Source organism: Atractosteus spatula, chromosome 9 (assembly GCF_055471065.1).
Source record: "Atractosteus spatula isolate fAtrSpa1 chromosome 9, fAtrSpa1.hap1, whole genome shotgun sequence".
Taxonomy (NCBI): Eukaryota; Metazoa; Chordata; class Actinopteri; order Semionotiformes; family Lepisosteidae; genus Atractosteus; species Atractosteus spatula.
The window spans coordinates 38328355-38345522 of NC_142714.1; the positions used below are offsets into that span (position 1 = coordinate 38328355).

At 40.0% G+C, this 17168-nt stretch overlaps 1 protein-coding gene across 3 annotated transcripts in view; it reads left to right on the plus strand.

The window, feature by feature from the left end:
• Window positions 1-17168, plus strand: part of LOC148828542 (actin-binding protein WASF3) — a 52486-nt gene that overhangs the window by 11208 nt on the left and 24110 nt on the right. For 2 of the 3 annotated variants that reach the window (XM_088925702.1, XM_088925704.1), the window contains exons 2-3: window positions 11445-11610; window positions 11810-11944. In XM_088925702.1, the coding sequence (XP_088781828.1) occupies window positions 11478-11610; window positions 11810-11944 (268 nt within the window). In that variant the 5' untranslated portion in view covers window positions 11445-11477. Of the gene's footprint in view, window positions 1-11441; window positions 11611-11809; window positions 11945-17168 lie in introns of all 3 variants that reach the window. The other variant, XM_088925703.1, reaches the window with a different exon arrangement.

Below are 17168 nucleotides of genomic sequence, written 5' to 3' on the forward strand. Positions count from 1 at the left end.
AACTATAGTACTGTAGGAAAGTAAATGTTAGCTTATATCCTTAAGCCCAGTTCTGTGAAAGAGAAAACCAACTATAGGGATATTGTTTCTCACAAGGAAAGGGATGGATTGAGTCATTTTGTAAGGAGCATGATGCCCTATTTCTTCTTGATTTCCCGAGGAGATGCAGGGCTAGCACACCCCCTTCTCTTCCTAGGAACAGTAACAGCTCAACATCTTCAGAATGACTTTTTTCAGGAAGCAGGTCTAGAGGAGTAACGTTTCATCTTACAGAAAAAAAAACATGAACTTGCCGGAAAATATGCCAATGCCATCATATAGTAGGCCTTAGCAGGTTTCAGTTTTGCCAAGACTAATATATCTAGGCATAGTTTGCAAATGTCATGCTATCTCTAAAACACAAAGACAGCCTCAGATCAGCCTCATCAATGTGGTAAAACCTAGAGAAAGTGTGTACTGTAGCCCAGCTACAGCAGCAGAACATACAGTCTGTGGGCTTGTTTAGGACTACTGTTCTTTCTAATTTATATCAATGAACTAGATTATGGTTTACTTTGTAAATGAATCAAGCTTGCACATGATACCAAACTAGAATTAGCAAACATAATAGAAACACAGAAGCTCCAAAGAAAAATGTATAAAGACTTAGACCAAATTCAGGACTGTAAATTCAACACTTGGCAGATGACTTGTGCAGGCTGCACTAGACTACAGACTACAGTACATACTAGAAAAGCAAAGTGCAGATGTCAGGGCTTCCTGCAGTTGTATGCAGGCTAGGCAAGCCACCTGGCCAAAAATCAGTGCCATCTGGCCAAAGAAATCCGTAAATGCCGATAAAAAGTACACAAGAATACATACGGAAATATCGTTTTGTAGTAATACACAACATCATTTGCCAGCTTGTAGCCAAGATAGTACATACTGTAATCACATAGCTATCAAATCTCATGCATTGCATGCAAATCTCACCGTCTTATGCTTTGGTCTGAAAATCTAATGTCTAGATTAATTAAAAAATGAAGTAATCAGTGTAAAATTTTGAAATTGTTGTAGAGACAACCGATGTGGTTTCTGTATGTAAATGAAATAAACCAGCAATACAAATACACACAATTTTTAATGGTTAATTATACGCATTGGGGTTCTGGAACCTTTAAGAGCTGCTGTATGTAAGAAAACACAGGTTTTTCTCACAGCAGAATCATCGGGTCATCAGGACAAAAACTGTGTCCTTTCTGCACTTGCCACTTAATTTTCAGAGTTAAAAAGACATGTTACCTAAATGAGTGCAAAATAATAAACAGCATCTCAATAGCAAAAATAACACTATGATGGCTTGATGCATAAAGAAAACAGCAAATTCCAAAGCATTTCATGGGTTACCTACATCGTTAATGAATCCTACTGTATATAATCAAACTAGTTGTTGTGGTGAAATAATGTCTTGTTCAGGGTAATCTTGTTTAGTTACAATAATAAGATAGCTAGTTTGTTGGCAGGCTAGTAGAGTATTAATCAAGGGATGTTATGTCAAAGTTATGCAATGCACTATTTAGGCCTTATTTAGAATATTGTGTACAAATTTGGTCACTTACATTTCATAAAACATTCCTTCTCTGGAATACTACAAAACAGATGCAAGCAAGGCTGTGTTCACAGTAGAAAATATACAGTATCACCAGCAAGTAGGGGGATGTGAGGCCTGGAGCCCCCTTGATGATTGATGGCGGATGCTACAGAACTTTTGTCCATCAAAATAAGCACTTAAAGGAAGTGCCAGTGGATGAAAGTGTCACATAAGCTGAATCCTACTCCTGTGGAGCGTGTAGTTTAAGACCCTATGCGGGACGGTATATTCCGGAAGTGACTAGAGAAGGACATCAGGGAAGACATGGCGAGGAATGGACAGAATGACGGACAGGGGTGCAGTGAAGACAGTGATCCAGTGCATGGAGGGAACACAGGCGAACGAGTCCGAACAAGGGAAGTCCAAAAAGGGAAAACAGGGCGCAGTCCAGGGTACAGGTACTGGAAGATCCATCCAAGACAAAAACAGTTAAAAACAGGAACTAGGGAACCGGGACGTGGAACCAGGAACAGGAACACGGAAATTAAAAACCATAACGAGACCAGGTGCTCCGAGAACCGAGATTTAGATGGTCAGAACACTGTGTTGAAGCCTATGCCATCAAGCCACTCTTGGATCCACTGGTAGGCGGCTTTCCAGGCGTCCATCTTCCAGTGCAGAACCCTGAACACCAGAGACGGCAGACTTAAATAATAAAGAGGGGAACAGGGTACAGATGACAAATAATACAAAGTGGGAGCGTCCAGGACATCAATGTGCTTGGATAGCCAATGGCCTCAAGTTCCAAGAACATTCTCCCATTCCAAACCACACTTCCCTCCATGATGGAGGGGTCCATGGTACCGCTTCTTCTGTGGAGAAGGAAGAACACTACTAGAGGAACACCAAGGAGGAAGCTGGCTGGGTCCCTCCTCCAAATGACTGCATTCCTGCTAGAGCATGACCCTGCCTCCTGGTGGAGTTGTCCTGACCAAGTGATTTGGAGAAGAGTTTTCAAGTTCTTACAGCTTTTAAAAGATTAGCCATGAGGCCTTCTTTCTACTACAGCCAGGGACACTCATGAAATGTGTTCAATTGTCTCAGGCTTTTCGTCCACTGCACCCAATTTACAAAAGAACAGAATTAATAACATTGGATGTTGACGTTTGTGTAGAGTCTTGTCTAGAGGCCGTAGAGTAAGTGGCACAAACACTACAATATGCCCTGCTCATAAGCTCTGTGGACTTAAGATGTGTCATCCAACAGCTTTCATCATCACTGAGCATTGCAGTATTTATATTAATTAATGCATTTCTTGAGGCAACACTGTAAGAGTATACTATTAAAATGCAGAGCCCTGTCTAAAGGACAAGGTGAATTAAAATTATATTTTGTGTGCTCGGTGACATCTACAGTGCAGTAGCTCAGCGACAGCCGTGGCTGTTTTGAGAATGCCATGGCACATTAGTGGAGAGCACAGCAAGGAGAGGTTGCTTGGTCAGTTCCTATTAGCCTGATGGGAAGAATTCACTGAACCCCGCATGCTCAGTAAAAAGGCTCTCTGGCAATGTTCCTTCACAGTGAAAAAGCTTTTAACATCTCACTAATAGCAGCTCTGCTGCCTGCACTCGATTTGATTTAAAAACAGGAGTTTAGGTTTTATTTGATTGCTGGATCTGCTCTAACTGGTTTATAGTGACATTAAAAATAAGATTTAAGATAGTGGAATGTGAGAATATCATTCACAACCTGCTGATGTGCTTCCTGTTTTGTGCACCATGTTGAAGTCCGACCACATCAATGTTCCTCAGCTCAGTCAAAGTGAGCAAAGTGTATGTTTCAGATGATTATGAAAATGTAGATGAGAGGAGGTTCTGTTTAGCTTCCAAACTTTTGTGGAACTTGATCTTAGTATACAGCTGTATGACAGTGTTGGTTTTGGCTGAATGTGACTCTCCATCTGAGTGCAATGCCTCAACTTGCCCTGATAAACTGCTTCATTAATCTTTCTAAATATTTCACTAGCATTTCTATTGTGGCTTTCCTTTTAGTATGTTAAAGAATTCCTTTGTTACTAATAAAGGCATTTTTATGAGACCCATAATCATTCCAGCCTGTTTCCAGTACCATAGCCTGGGGTTAGATTTGATGTTATTTTCTAATAAACGTTGCCCTATTGTGTTCTTTAATAGACCTAAATCTGAATGTTCAAGGAGTGCATTAACTGTTGGTACTTGTAATGTTAGAATTAGCCATCTGGAGTGTTTTGTGTAAGGCTTTTTATATTTAATACAAGTGTAGACTTTGAATGATCATTATGTAAGGAGGAATGACTTTTAATGAGCCACTATTGAACAGTTAATAGCCATCTACGATATTGTGCTTCCACATGTATCCTAAATACAGTATGAGGCGGCAGATTAAATGATGTAATTGATCAATTTGGTGCTTTATCACCCTTCTAGAAACCACATTCTACTTTAACTTCACTATGTTCCTTATGTATTCTTGTATGTTTTTATACATTCCCTTCTGACCCTTTCCCTTCTAAAAATCATGTTTGCTATGGAAATAAGCCCCCTTGGCAGTGAGCAGCTTATTGGATACACGGATGACTGGATTGTAGCTGTGCAGTGCTCTACTTTGTATAAATAAATGATTCATAGAAGGAGTTAGAAATACGTTACAAAATACCCAGTAGTGTTTAGTGTTGTAGAATATTGGAAAGTTTAAGATTAAAATGTTTAACCCTAATGGACAAGGCATAAATAAATTCTGTGATACAGGAGATTATATAGATTTTGTGATAAGGAGAGTTTTTCTTGCAGTAGAGAGGGGACAGAAAAATGCATGATTGTTTGTTCTTGGGGTAAACCTGGATATCCCTCCTATGAGCCTAATATTGTGACTCAGATCCATCCATCTGTTTTATCCTCAATATCCAACATAGGGTCATGGAGGAGCTGTGGCCTGTACCTGCAAGCAATGGGCTGGATACGCACTGGATGAGATGCCAGTCTATCGCGGGGCACACACAGACACAATCACACCAGGGTCACTTTCCCTACCAGTATATCTTTGGACTGTGGGAGAAAACCAGAGCATCTGAAGGAAAACCACCCAAACATGGGCAGAACATACAAACTCCATGCAGATAGCAGCCCAGATCTAGAACTGAGTGTAACGGGAGCCGGTCCTCACTCCCATGAAGTGCGTAGTTTAGGACCCTGTGCAGACAGTATAATCCGGAAGTGACTGGAGTAGGACACCAGGAAAAAAACAGCAGGATCAGGACGGGATGACAGACAGGGGGGTGTGACAACAGTGATCTGGTGCTAAAGGGGTGTGGCGCAGGCAAACAAGTCCAAAACAGTCCAAATAGGGAAACCAGGGCACAGTGCAATATCCAAAACCGGGAGGTCCATCCAAGACGACGACAAGAATAAAAACAAGGAACAGGGACATGGAACCAGGAACAAGGAAGTTAAAAGAAGAGTAACGAAGACAGGCGCTCCGAGCCCTGGACTCAGCTGATCAGGATGCCGTTCAGAGGCCTGTGCCCTCAAACCGCGGACATGGGGCGACTTGATACTAGGTGGGCCTCCAGGCATCTGTCTTCCAGTGCAGAGCCCTGAGCTTCGGAGGCACAAGGTTTAAATAATAGATGGGGAACAAGGGGCAGGTGAACGTAATAATGAAACTAAAATACAAAAGGGTTGGAGCGTCCTCTAGAGGAGGGATAACGATCGTGACACTGAGCCCAGGGCCCCAGTGATGTGAGGCAGCAATGCTTACCACTGCGCCACCATGCCACCCATATTGTAACTTATTTGGGTAAATAGTAACCTTGTGCATCTCGCAAAAGTCATTGTCATTGCGACAATTTGCTTTGTGAATTGCATGCCAGTTTCTTGTCATTTCATGTGTTTCAACAGTAATCAAAATATCAAAGTATGTTTTGCAATGTTTTGTAGCAGAATTAAAGATTTTAATAATTAAGAGATAACAACCGTGATTCATAGAAAGTTGGTGGTGCCTGAGATAAGAAACTTTGAAGGGACATTTGTGATGGAAGGTTAATTACAAATATGTCTTTTTTGATGTGTAATTTCAAGTGTCCAATGATTTCCTTTTAATGTTTTTTCCTAGTATTCTTGGCACATGCCCTTGAAACTTCACCTCACTCATGTTACAGTACTCAGATGAGAGATATAGTCTGCGTAATCAGTGTGTGATTGTATCTTGTGGCTTTGCTGCCTGGTAAGTTCTTCTTTTCAGTGAAGTGCATCAATGGAAGCTGGTCATCGTGGTGCCATGGGCATGGTCACCAGATGTGCACCTACTGTGCTAACTTTCAGACAAAAGTGGCAGTGTCTGTTTTGTCCATTTGTTACAACTAGTATGGAAATCCACACTGGGACATGGTCATCATTTTTTCAAACCTTATTAACCAGATATTGCATTGATTGACTACTGCAGTTTGAAATAGCATTATAAAATGTTGTATGTACTAACATACAATTTTTTGTCTTTAGAAAGCAGTATTAGGGTCAGGCGCAGAGCTGCATCAGTGTGCCAATGGCAAAGGAGCACGTAGAGGTTAATTCCACACTGAAAGGTAGAATGAAAAATCTATGATTTGACAGTTGAGCTTTCTACTTGTTCTCTTACTGAACCTCTTCAGACTACCTCTGCTGTGACCTAAGATACCTTCTACTAAAGCTTAATTGCTCACCCCTGAAGAGGGCTGAACAGCTGAACTCTGTGGTTTCTTTGTAATTTTCTGCGTGGACCTAACCACTATTTGTTATTTATTAAATTTTATTGGCAAGGAAATTTTAACTCCTGGACTGACGTTTCATAGTGTGATTTAAATTGTAAAGCCTTCCAGCTAAAGAATTAAAGAAAAGCAGTGTTGCCGCATAACTAGTAGTTTTGCAGTTTCATTATATAGAAATCCATTTTATTATAACAAATGAACACTTAAAAAAATAACAGTGCTCCCATGTTGATGGGCCATTGTTGAGATCCATAATTAGGACACTGTATACTTTGTGTTTCACATCTCATTAGCTTTTTAAGGCACAGCTATTAAATAAATGTATCTAATAAATGATGTTTCATCAAATTTAAAACATTATTCTATTTCAATTCTGTATTTTCTAACATTTTTGTTGTTTAGAATATAATATTCAACACAGATTATAAAGAAGAGATCACAATGAGACAGCCAAAAGAAAAAAAACAGAAAAGAAAGAGGTAACTATTCAAATTGAAGCTAGTAAATGTACAGTAGATAATCCTTGTCTAGGTTGAGAAAGTCCTTGCATGTAATGTAAATGAACAATGTAATTTAGCAGTGTTTCTTTTTATAGGAAATGTACCCCACTGACAGACAGGAGACCAGAATAAGAAGTGTGAATGTTGTGAGATGGAGAGTACGAGGATAGTAACTCAGACAGGTACTGAGGTGCCAAGCCTCATACTGTAGGTGAGCATGAGGATTTAGAAGTCAACACAAAACCTAACAGGAAGCCAGTGCAAGGACTCCAGGATAGGAGTAATGTGATCACTTGCACTAGACCTTGTCAGGATTCTGACAGCCGACACCCAACCCCACAGCTGAGTCAGCTCGACATCAAAAGACTGATAACAGGTTGTGAATTGTGAATGTTGGGCTGTGAATCTGGAACTATATATATGGGGCTCATTAATATGGTTACGCTGCTAAATCCAATACCTGTTGCATGAAGGTATTCTCGTTCCATTAATATCCAAAGTATGCCTGTGCCAGAGAAGGTCAAGGGCAATCTGTATTGCACCCATTTAAATCAGAGGTGTCAAACTCATTTGTTATCGCAGCCATACTTGTATTTGTTTAAAATACTTCAGGCGGGCCATCCACACCACAAATTGCTGAAACACAATTTGTCATGGGAATAAGACAGTGGCTTGGGGGTTATATTTACTTCACTTTGTTTATATAATGGCCAGGATTTGTCAGGTGTGGTGCCTTTTCTCTCTGTTTATCTCTCCTGTCTGTAGCACATAAATTACAGCAGGCAACAATCATAACAAATTAAACGATACACTGTTTGTCTAGACACTGGTCAATTACCACACAGTCACAGGTGACGCACTAGATGTGTGGGGGTGCTACGCAGACTGAAAGCAGACCTACTGTAGAATAGAGGGACAGAGAGGAAAGACAGGATGAGGGAAGGAGGAGCAGAGCACCGCAACACAAGGTCAACCCCACCCCCCCATGATTACCTAGACTGCCCATCCCTCAATCAAGTTTTGGAGTCCTGACCCAAATCATCATAAACCTTGGCCAGTGGAGGACAGATACAGAAAGACAAAGGTACTGCCTCTTTCCCGATACTACAGTATGTCCAGAATTCATATGCCAGAATCCTGACCTGGTCTAGTGCAAGTGATCTCATTACTCCTGTCCTGGAGTTCTTGCACTGGCTTCCCAACAGGTTTTGTGTCGACTTCGAAATCCTCATGCTCACCAACAATATAAGGCTCTGTATGGTTTGGCACCTCAGTACCTGTCTGAGCTACTATTCTTCTAATCCCCACCTTGCAACATTCGCCCTTCTAATTCTGGTCTCCCATCTGTCCCACAAGCCCGTCTACACTCTGTGGGTGACAGGGTCTTCTCCTGTTATGTCCCAAAACTCTGCAACTCTCTCTCCAAGGATATCAAAGAGTCACCTTCTCTAAACTCAAAACCTTCTGCTTTAGAAGGGCCTTTACTTAACTGGTTCTGTTATTTTCCCCTTTGCTCCTTCTGTATTCCGTTCCCTCATCTTGTGTATATTTTCTTTTTCATTGATGTTGTTCTGTAAGGTGCTTTGAGAAGCTACCTTTAAAGGCACTATATAAATTATTACTATTATTTTTTTATTTCAGGGGAAGTATAATGAAATATGTTCTATGGGACTGTTGGGACTGGAGAAGATACTATAGGTAGTCTATAGGTAGTATATAGTCTATAGTCTATACTACCTATAGCATATACTATCTACAGTATATACTAGTATATAGTACAGTAGTAAAACAAGAGTTTTGTTTCTTTTTTTCTGTGCGCCAGAAGGAAGTATGCCACAATACTGGACTGATTCTGGGGAATGCTGTTATTGAATGTTTCTTTGGGACTTTTGTTTTGGTTACTGGGAACTATGGCATCCATTTGTTTTAGTGTGGGTGTCCCTTATGGATACTTTTTTTTCTTCTGTTCTTCTAGACAGTGATACCTTATTGTAATTGATTAGAGCATTAAAACTGGAATTATGTAGTGTTCCTGTCATGTGCTGGTCTGTGGTGTGTGGGTGGTTCTGGGGGTCTGACAGCACAAGGTGTCAGACTGAGAAAGGTCCTAGCACCTACTGTAAATACTGAGTTGTCTAGTTGGCTACAAGACCTACATACTGTATACTATATGGTCACTTTAACTGTATGTAAACAATAGGCACAACCATTACATGTTATTAAATTATTTTTGTGTTTTTTCACATTAATTTAGTATTTTGCATTCTGGGGATTTTACTACAAAATACCTGTATACGGTACATCCTTTCAAATACAACCAGAAGTAATTGCAGACAATTTAAAAAAAACTTACTCACTAGCATTTTTTAGCATTCGTTTTTTAGCATTATTTCCTAATTAAACACAACTATTCTGTTTTTAAATATTGTACACTATGTAAATCTCTATACTGTTGAAATAATATTGTTGGGATAGTAATTTTCACCAGTTATTTCATTCAGTAACTAGTGAAAATTAATGATCCACAATATAAATCTTCACCTTGCTTTATGAACACTTGATTTGCATTTGTTTGCTATAATAAAAGGATTAATAACCTGTTTTTTTCTTTAAATGAAGCATTTTTCGCAACAACAAAGGCACTTTCCTTTGTAGTAATTTCCTTTGTGATCTCTCTTAGTTTTACCAATGAACATCCTCCTTATTTTTAACTTTATGTCAGCAAAATGTGTTGCCGGTGCTTCAGGTATTACAAGAGCAGCATTTTACATACAGGGGAAATCTGAAGTGTTAGAATTCAAAAGGGCAAGCAATTGAAAGATACAGTTGTTGCATTGCCTTGAACTTTGCTGCTCTGTATCTTCTGTTGTTCAACCGTTTACAAATTTTACATATCTCATCTTGTTAACTACTAGAAATAGTTAAATGGGCTAGCTATTATAGGCATGTTTTCTCGTTTTGCCAAATCATTATTTTTAAGCCTCTACTCCTAAGCCTACTCGTATTATTTATTTTCTCTATATAAGCAATATTAAAGCAGCAAAAGTCTCTTCCAGAACTAAAGTATTAACATTGTTCTTTGGTAACAGCTAAAAAACACGTCAGTTTTTCAGTTACTGTTGGTAAATATATATTAATCTGTTGGCTTCTCTTAAAACACCTCAACACTGTTTCTTATTTTTCATTAGTAACAAGACACTTATTATCATGTTATCAAAAATCTCCTTTTGAGATCATAAAAAATTAGGTGCAGTTTGAGGGAAAATATTCCCTCATTTGGAGGAGGAGTTTGGAGAAAGTGTGTGTACAGGTCTTGCGGTGTCAATTTTTTTCTCCAAGTATTTTTGTTCTAAAAGTCTCTGCGTAGTGTTGCATAGACTCAGTGTGGAAGTTTAAAATGGATTATGTGTTAACTTTTTTAACAGAAGAAAAAAATATTGTGCCAAACTACTGTACTGTACATGCCAGGCTTGTCTAATGCAATGTCCCATATAAAACTAACTGACAGCGGACTGATTTTTCATGCGAGATGGAAGCCAGATAAGAATGAGACCAGACCCCTGGTAAATATTTGGAAAAAATTAGGTCAAGCACTTGAAGAGAAGTTTAAGCAGCGTCACATGACTCCCCATAGGCAGGAAGAAATGAGCAGTCTGAGATATGTGATATACTGTACTGTAGGAGAAAGCAGAGAGCAAGTGAGAGCATGAACACATTATACTCCATGGTAAATAATCTGAGACCCAATTGTCTACAGTATATGTTATAATAAATGCTGTGAGGTGAATGGAAATAATATAGACATGGACATTTATAAAAAGGATGTTTACTGTTTTGTATTTGCATAGCATTAATCAAAAATTAGTTTTTACTTTTAGAAAAAATGCAATGAAGCTTTGGTGTTCTATTTACACACAAATAATATTGTGTATTTTAATTTCAGCATAGTCCCTGTGTGACTGGTATGTACTAGTTGTTTTCTGTTCTTGTCTTTCTAACCAGCACGACCTGAAGAAAGCTTTATACAAAGTGCTTAGAGTGCTGCACAATACATTCAAGTTAACTGGTTTTTGGATCTCAATCTATAAGCAAATGTTGTCCAGCTGTTAAAGGATAACAATATATATAACAACATATATCCAATACAGTAGATGCATATGCTAAGAGACACAGTACACTACAGTGGATAACGCATAGTTCCAAAGCACCGCATGTGCAAAATGTAAACTACTGCATTTTAAAAATAACTCAGTGGAGCAGAAAAGTCATTATCTTTTTTTTTTGTTGTGTCATTCTCTTCTTCATAGATTCGTGGTATAGTCACTCTCATCAACAGTTCCCTTGTTGTTTTTAAATTCAGGAGTGGTGTATCTTTGTCTTTTCTAACAATGCAGGGTGGCCAAAGTCAACCATGAAAATCCTCACCCACCTTTTGTGTGTCGTTCTTTTCCACTTTTGTCGGCCTCAAAAATCAAATTCTTTGTAAAACAATACATTTGAAGTGTATGCTTTAGTTCACAAAGGCAGAAAGTCATGGAGTAAAGATGTGTTAAACCTCTTTCTTTCTGTCTCTTTTTCTGTCTTCTGAAAGCAGGTAGTTGTGTCTAGCTGACATTCACGGGCAGACATGCCTTTGGTGAAGAGGAGTATTGAACCTCGCCATCTGTGTCGTGGCGCCTTGCCAGAAGGGGTCACCAGTGAGCTCGAGTGTGTCACCAACAGCACCCTCGCTGCCATCATCAAACAGCTGGGCAGCCTCAGTGAGTACACACTTTCTACTGAAACATAATGTTACTGCTTTCACATGCTTGCCCGCATATTGGCTTAATAAAGGCCGTGCTTTTTGAGCTCTGAGAGTTAAACAGTAGTTTTCTAGTCAGAAAGCAGAAACTAAGTGATTGAGTTTCCTGAAGTGTGTCAGTGTTACTAAGAAGTAACATATATATGTGTCTAATGCAGGTAGACATGCTGAAGATATATTTGGGGAGCTGTTCAATGAAGCAAACAGCTTCTACATGCGAATGAATAACCTTCAGGAGAGGGTGGATCTCCTTGCAGTTAAAGTCACGCAGTTGGATTCCACTGTGGAAGAAGGTAGGCTGTAATTTGTCATTAATATTGCTTGATTTCATTAAAATATGAAAGAGTAGCTGTTTACATATAATCAGTTTAGTATTCCATACACTGCGCTCGTTTACCATCTGCTTGAGATGTGTGATTTTAGGATGCTGCTTCAATTATATTACTAACTACAGTACCTACTGTATGAATAACTACTGCTTTCGAAATGAGTCGCAGATTGAGAAGAAGATAAAAATGGTATTTTAGAGTTATGCTTAGAATGATAGATTGTTAATGCTTGCCTAGCTTTTTGTTTTACCTTTTCTCTTCGGCAGTCATCTTTGAGAAATGACATTTGCTTGTGAAGGATAGATGTGAGTTGAGATGAGTAACAACAAAGTCATGTGAAGAATTTAATAAAGAACATGAAGAAGTTATCAAATTCAAAACAATCCACTCCTTTTTGTATTCAACCTATTGCACAGAACAGATTTTTTTTACATTAGTGGCAGATTTCTAAAGGACATAATTTTTGAGACACATTTTTGTCTTTTCATATTCTGCCTATATTGCAAATTCTTTGGACAAACTGTTCCTCACATTTCACACAACATTGCTGTCTTGAGACTGTGTGGGGTATCCTTTATGGAACTGCTTTTAAGAGACACTTTCAGTTTTAATTAACATAATGAAGATTGCAAAATAATAAATCTGTCTCTGTTATTTGTATTAAATTGTTGACCCAGATGCAGCCCCTTGTTTGTGAGCAACTGATTCTGTGTTTGAGCCAGTAAATCAACACATTTTAGTTGATGTGTTTACAGTATTTAGTTGGGTTTAGTTGATTTAGATGAGTTGCACCTGTTGTGATGCCTGTATGAAGATTAGTGTGAAAAATAGTTGTTAAAAAGCAGGAAATCAGGAGTTGGGAAAGGCAAGTAGGAGGAAAATGCAACTGCTCTGTCATGTGTCAACAAAGAAAGTTTAGTTGGTGTTTTTACTTCAGAAAAACTGAATCAGAGAGAGAGAGAATGAGATAACCCTGTCTAAATCTTGTCTGCCTGAACTGAAGGATAGAAGCACCTGATCTAGCTTTCGTATTGTTAACCTGCAAGAGAACACTGAAGAAGAACTTCCTTCCAAAACTTTCATTACAAATTGGGTACCCTTTCCGGCCATCTCCAGGCTCATTAAAATCATGAAGACAAATAGGATTTGGGATGATCACAGTTTATGGAGAGCAGGCCTTGAACCTTCAACTTTAAAATTCTTTACTACATTGATTTGACAGCTCATCCTTTAGGCAGCCTGGATATTAGATTCACCACTTTGGCATGATGGTGGTTTGCTTCTTGTCTTGCTGGAATGTTCTAATCCCACAATATTGCCCAGAATGTTTTGTGGAGAAATTACTTACATGGATTGAAGAGCTTTACCCAGCCAAGTTGAAGATCATCCATGGCTAGCCTAGTGCAAATACTGTCTGAACACAGTCTAGGGTGTGCAGTACAACATGTAAGTGTGTGCAACATTACATGTGGGAACATGTAATTTGCATTTATATGCTCCCACTTGGTCAGATATTAAAATCACATGGTGTGAATTATCATTCCTATGCTGATGATACTCAACTCTATGTCCATTCTCAAGATTTCCTTAACTTAAACTGTGACAAGACTGAAGTCATGCTACTCGGCACCTCCCATCATCTACGTAAAGCCTTTCTGTGAGCAGCACTATGCTGAATCACAATTGAAGAATGTATGGGGGATATTTGGTCCCGGTTTGACTTATGACCCTCATGGGCAGAGTATTGTAAGAATACCATTCTTCGAAAGTCTATGATGTCTTTGACTATAACAGAAAAGGTGTTGTTTTTTTACTGCTATGCTCTAATCACTGGAGTATATAAATCCATATTGAACAAACTCCAATATGTTCAGAATTCAGCAGCCAGAATCCTCACCAGGTCGTGTGCAAGAGACACCTGTCTTGAAGTCCTTGCACTGGTTTCCTATAAGGTTGTGATTCATCTGAGTGGTCTACTATATGTCCCCCAAGCTTGTTTCTATTCTATGGATGATAGTGCCTTTTTTTGCTTCGTCCCAAAGCTCTGGAGTCAGCTACCCTGAGTGCATTTAAATCTAGACTCAAAACCTTTGTTTTTGGAAATGCTTTTATTTATGTAATGTCTGTGGCTTCTCCATTTTTTAATGCCATGTACTGTATCTTCTGCTGCATTTCTGACTGCTGGTCTCTCTTATATGGTCTCTGCTTGTTTTGTAAAATACTATCCTTATAACTGGTTTCTTTTGTTTTTAACTTTTTTTACACCTACCATAAAGTGCTTTAATGTGCTTTGAAACGTTAGACACAAAACAAACACATATGCCCTAAATAACTTACTCATTATTTTACAACTAATGGATTCTATGGATCACACTGTGTAGAGGCACTCAAACTCGACATTGCTGTTTGTCCTATCATGAGCTTCACTGGCAAAGGCTATTATACAAACTGTCAGCATCATCCCCCTTAATGTGCAGGGTTTCAAATACAGCCTTTCACTCCATGCTGATGGCATTCTCCTACTTCTGCTTTATGGTTATGATTCAGTTTTCCACATCTTAAACCTATGTGATAAGGCAAACACAAAGGAGGAGGCGTTTGCTTCCTGGTCAACAGCAAGTGGTGCACCGACATGAAGGTAATCTCTAAATCCTGCTCGCCGAATCTAGAACACCTGACCATAAAATGTCGACCCTTTTATTTGCTGAGGGAGTTTTCCGCCACTATTATCACAACCGTTTACATTCAACCACAAGCCTGCGTGGAAGCAGCACACAGCGAACTCCACGACATTATCAACAAGCACGAAAACTCCCACCCAGAAGCCGTCTCAATTGTAGTTAGGGACTTCAACCACTGCAATCTGAGGAAAGTACTGCAAAAATACATTCAGCATGTCACTGTACCGACAAGAGGAGGCAATATTTTGGACCACTGCTACACAACAATAAAAGGAGCATACAAAGTGCTTCCCAAACCGAGTTTCGGTAAGTCGGACCACATCGCTCTCCTGTTGCTTCCTGAGTACAAACAGAAGCTGAAGACCTCCCCCATTGCGAACAGGTCAGTGCGTTGTTGGTCTGAGGAGGTGGAAAGCAGGTTAATAGACTGCTTTGATAGTACAGACTGGGACGCATTCAGAGCTCCCGACACAGATTTAAATGAGTATACGGACGCGGTCACCAGCTATATTAAATACTGCACCGACATTTGTGTTCCAGAAATGAAAATTAGGTCATTTCCCAATCAGAAACCGTGGTTCAACAACGACATTCACAATAAAATAAAAGATAGATCCACCGCGTTCAAATCGGGGGACAAAGAGCTGTACAGGAAATCACGGTATGCATTAGAGGAAGCCATAAAACGTGCCAAACGGAGCTACAGAGTGCGGCTTGAAACGCAGTGCGCTGACACCCGGAGGCTGTGGCAGGGATTACAGTCAATCACAGGCTACAAGGGCTGCAGCCAGGAGATTGACACGAACAACGCATCCCTGCCTGACGAGCTGAACCATTTCTATGCCCGCTTTGATGCTTTGAACACGGGCAATGCTGAGAAGACCCCAAGTGTGCAGGGCGAGTTTGTTCTGAAACTCTCAGAGCAGGACGTGCAGAAGACTCTGAGCAGGGTGAAAATCCGTAAGGCTGCAGGGCCTGATGGGATACCACCTCGCATCCTGAGGACATGTGCAGCCCAGCTGACCACAGTGTTTACAGACATCTTTAACTCCTCCCTGTCACAGTCCATGGTCCCCACCTGCTTTAAAAAAAACACTATTGTTCTACTCCCCAAAAAGGCAAAAGTGACATGCCTGAATGATTACCACCCAGTAGCATTAACATCTGTGGTGATGAAATGCCTGGAGAAGCTGGTGTTGTCACACATCAACTCCTCCATCACAGAGTCCCTGGACCCCTTGCAGTTCGCCTACCAGAACAACAGATCAGTGGATGATGCTGTCTCCCTGGCTCTGCATACAGCCTTGGAACACCTGGACACTAAGAACTCGTATGTGAGAATGCTGTTTGTGGACTACAGTTCAGCATTCAATTCCATCATACCCAGTCAACTGGTGACAAAGCTCAGGGGATTAGGTCTGTGCAACTGTCTGCAACTGGCTGCTGGACTTTCTTATCGAGAGACCACAGGTGGTGCGGATAGGCAATAAAACATCAACACCACTCACCCTGAGCACTGGAACCCCACAAGGCTGCTGTCTGAGTCCAAGGTTGTACTCCCTGTTCACTCACGACTGCACAGCAAGACACAGCAACAACCGCATCATTAAGTTTGCAGATGACACCACTATAATAGGACTGATCAGTGATGATGACGAGTCCACTTACAGGGATGAAATCGTACAGCTGCTTAGGTGGTGTCATAGCAATAACCTGGACTTGAACGTAAAGAAAACGAAAGAGCTAATAGTGGACTTTCGGAGACACAGGTTGGTGAGGCCACAAGTTGGTGAACTTCTACCGCTGCACCATCGAGAGCATCCTCACCAACGGGATCACCGTGTGGCAACACCTCTTCGCGAGAAAGTGGAAGTGTACAACAGCAGCATCTCAGCTGGAGGATGAACTCTCTCCGGTCTTGAATCAAGAGCCCTAACCACTGCTCCACATTGCTGCTCAACAGTCATGCTTGGACAGGAGTGACCTTGAGTCCCTAATGTAAAACACTGCAAATAGACTGTAGATGAGAGTCGCAGTTTGCTGGTGCAGAGCACCAGAAATAACATGTATACTGTTTAAATGCACATTTCTGGTAAAGATTGCTGTAGGAAAACAAACTCTTTGATTATAGAACACCAAAGTGTAAATAGTAGTAAATAGTTTAGTAAATAAAAATGAATGTCTATCCTATGAAAATACATTATTTCTGTTCTGCCATTCAAGTGACTCCAAAGTTGCTACTGTACCTCCACTACAAAAAATCGTAAACATTAGGTATCGTTTGTAACTGTTATGTTAGTGCCAGGTTGTGCCCCTGTGGTTTTCAAAGATATTAAGAAAATGTATTTTTAATATAAATCTATTTTTATTAACCAGAATCTATTTGTATGGTTTTGTATTGCTTTCCTGGGAGTCAGCAACTAGCTTTTTCTGAGGTTAGATCTGTACATTACCTCTATACAGCTGACATTTTGGTGGAGACGTTTGAACAATTAAAAACAATTACT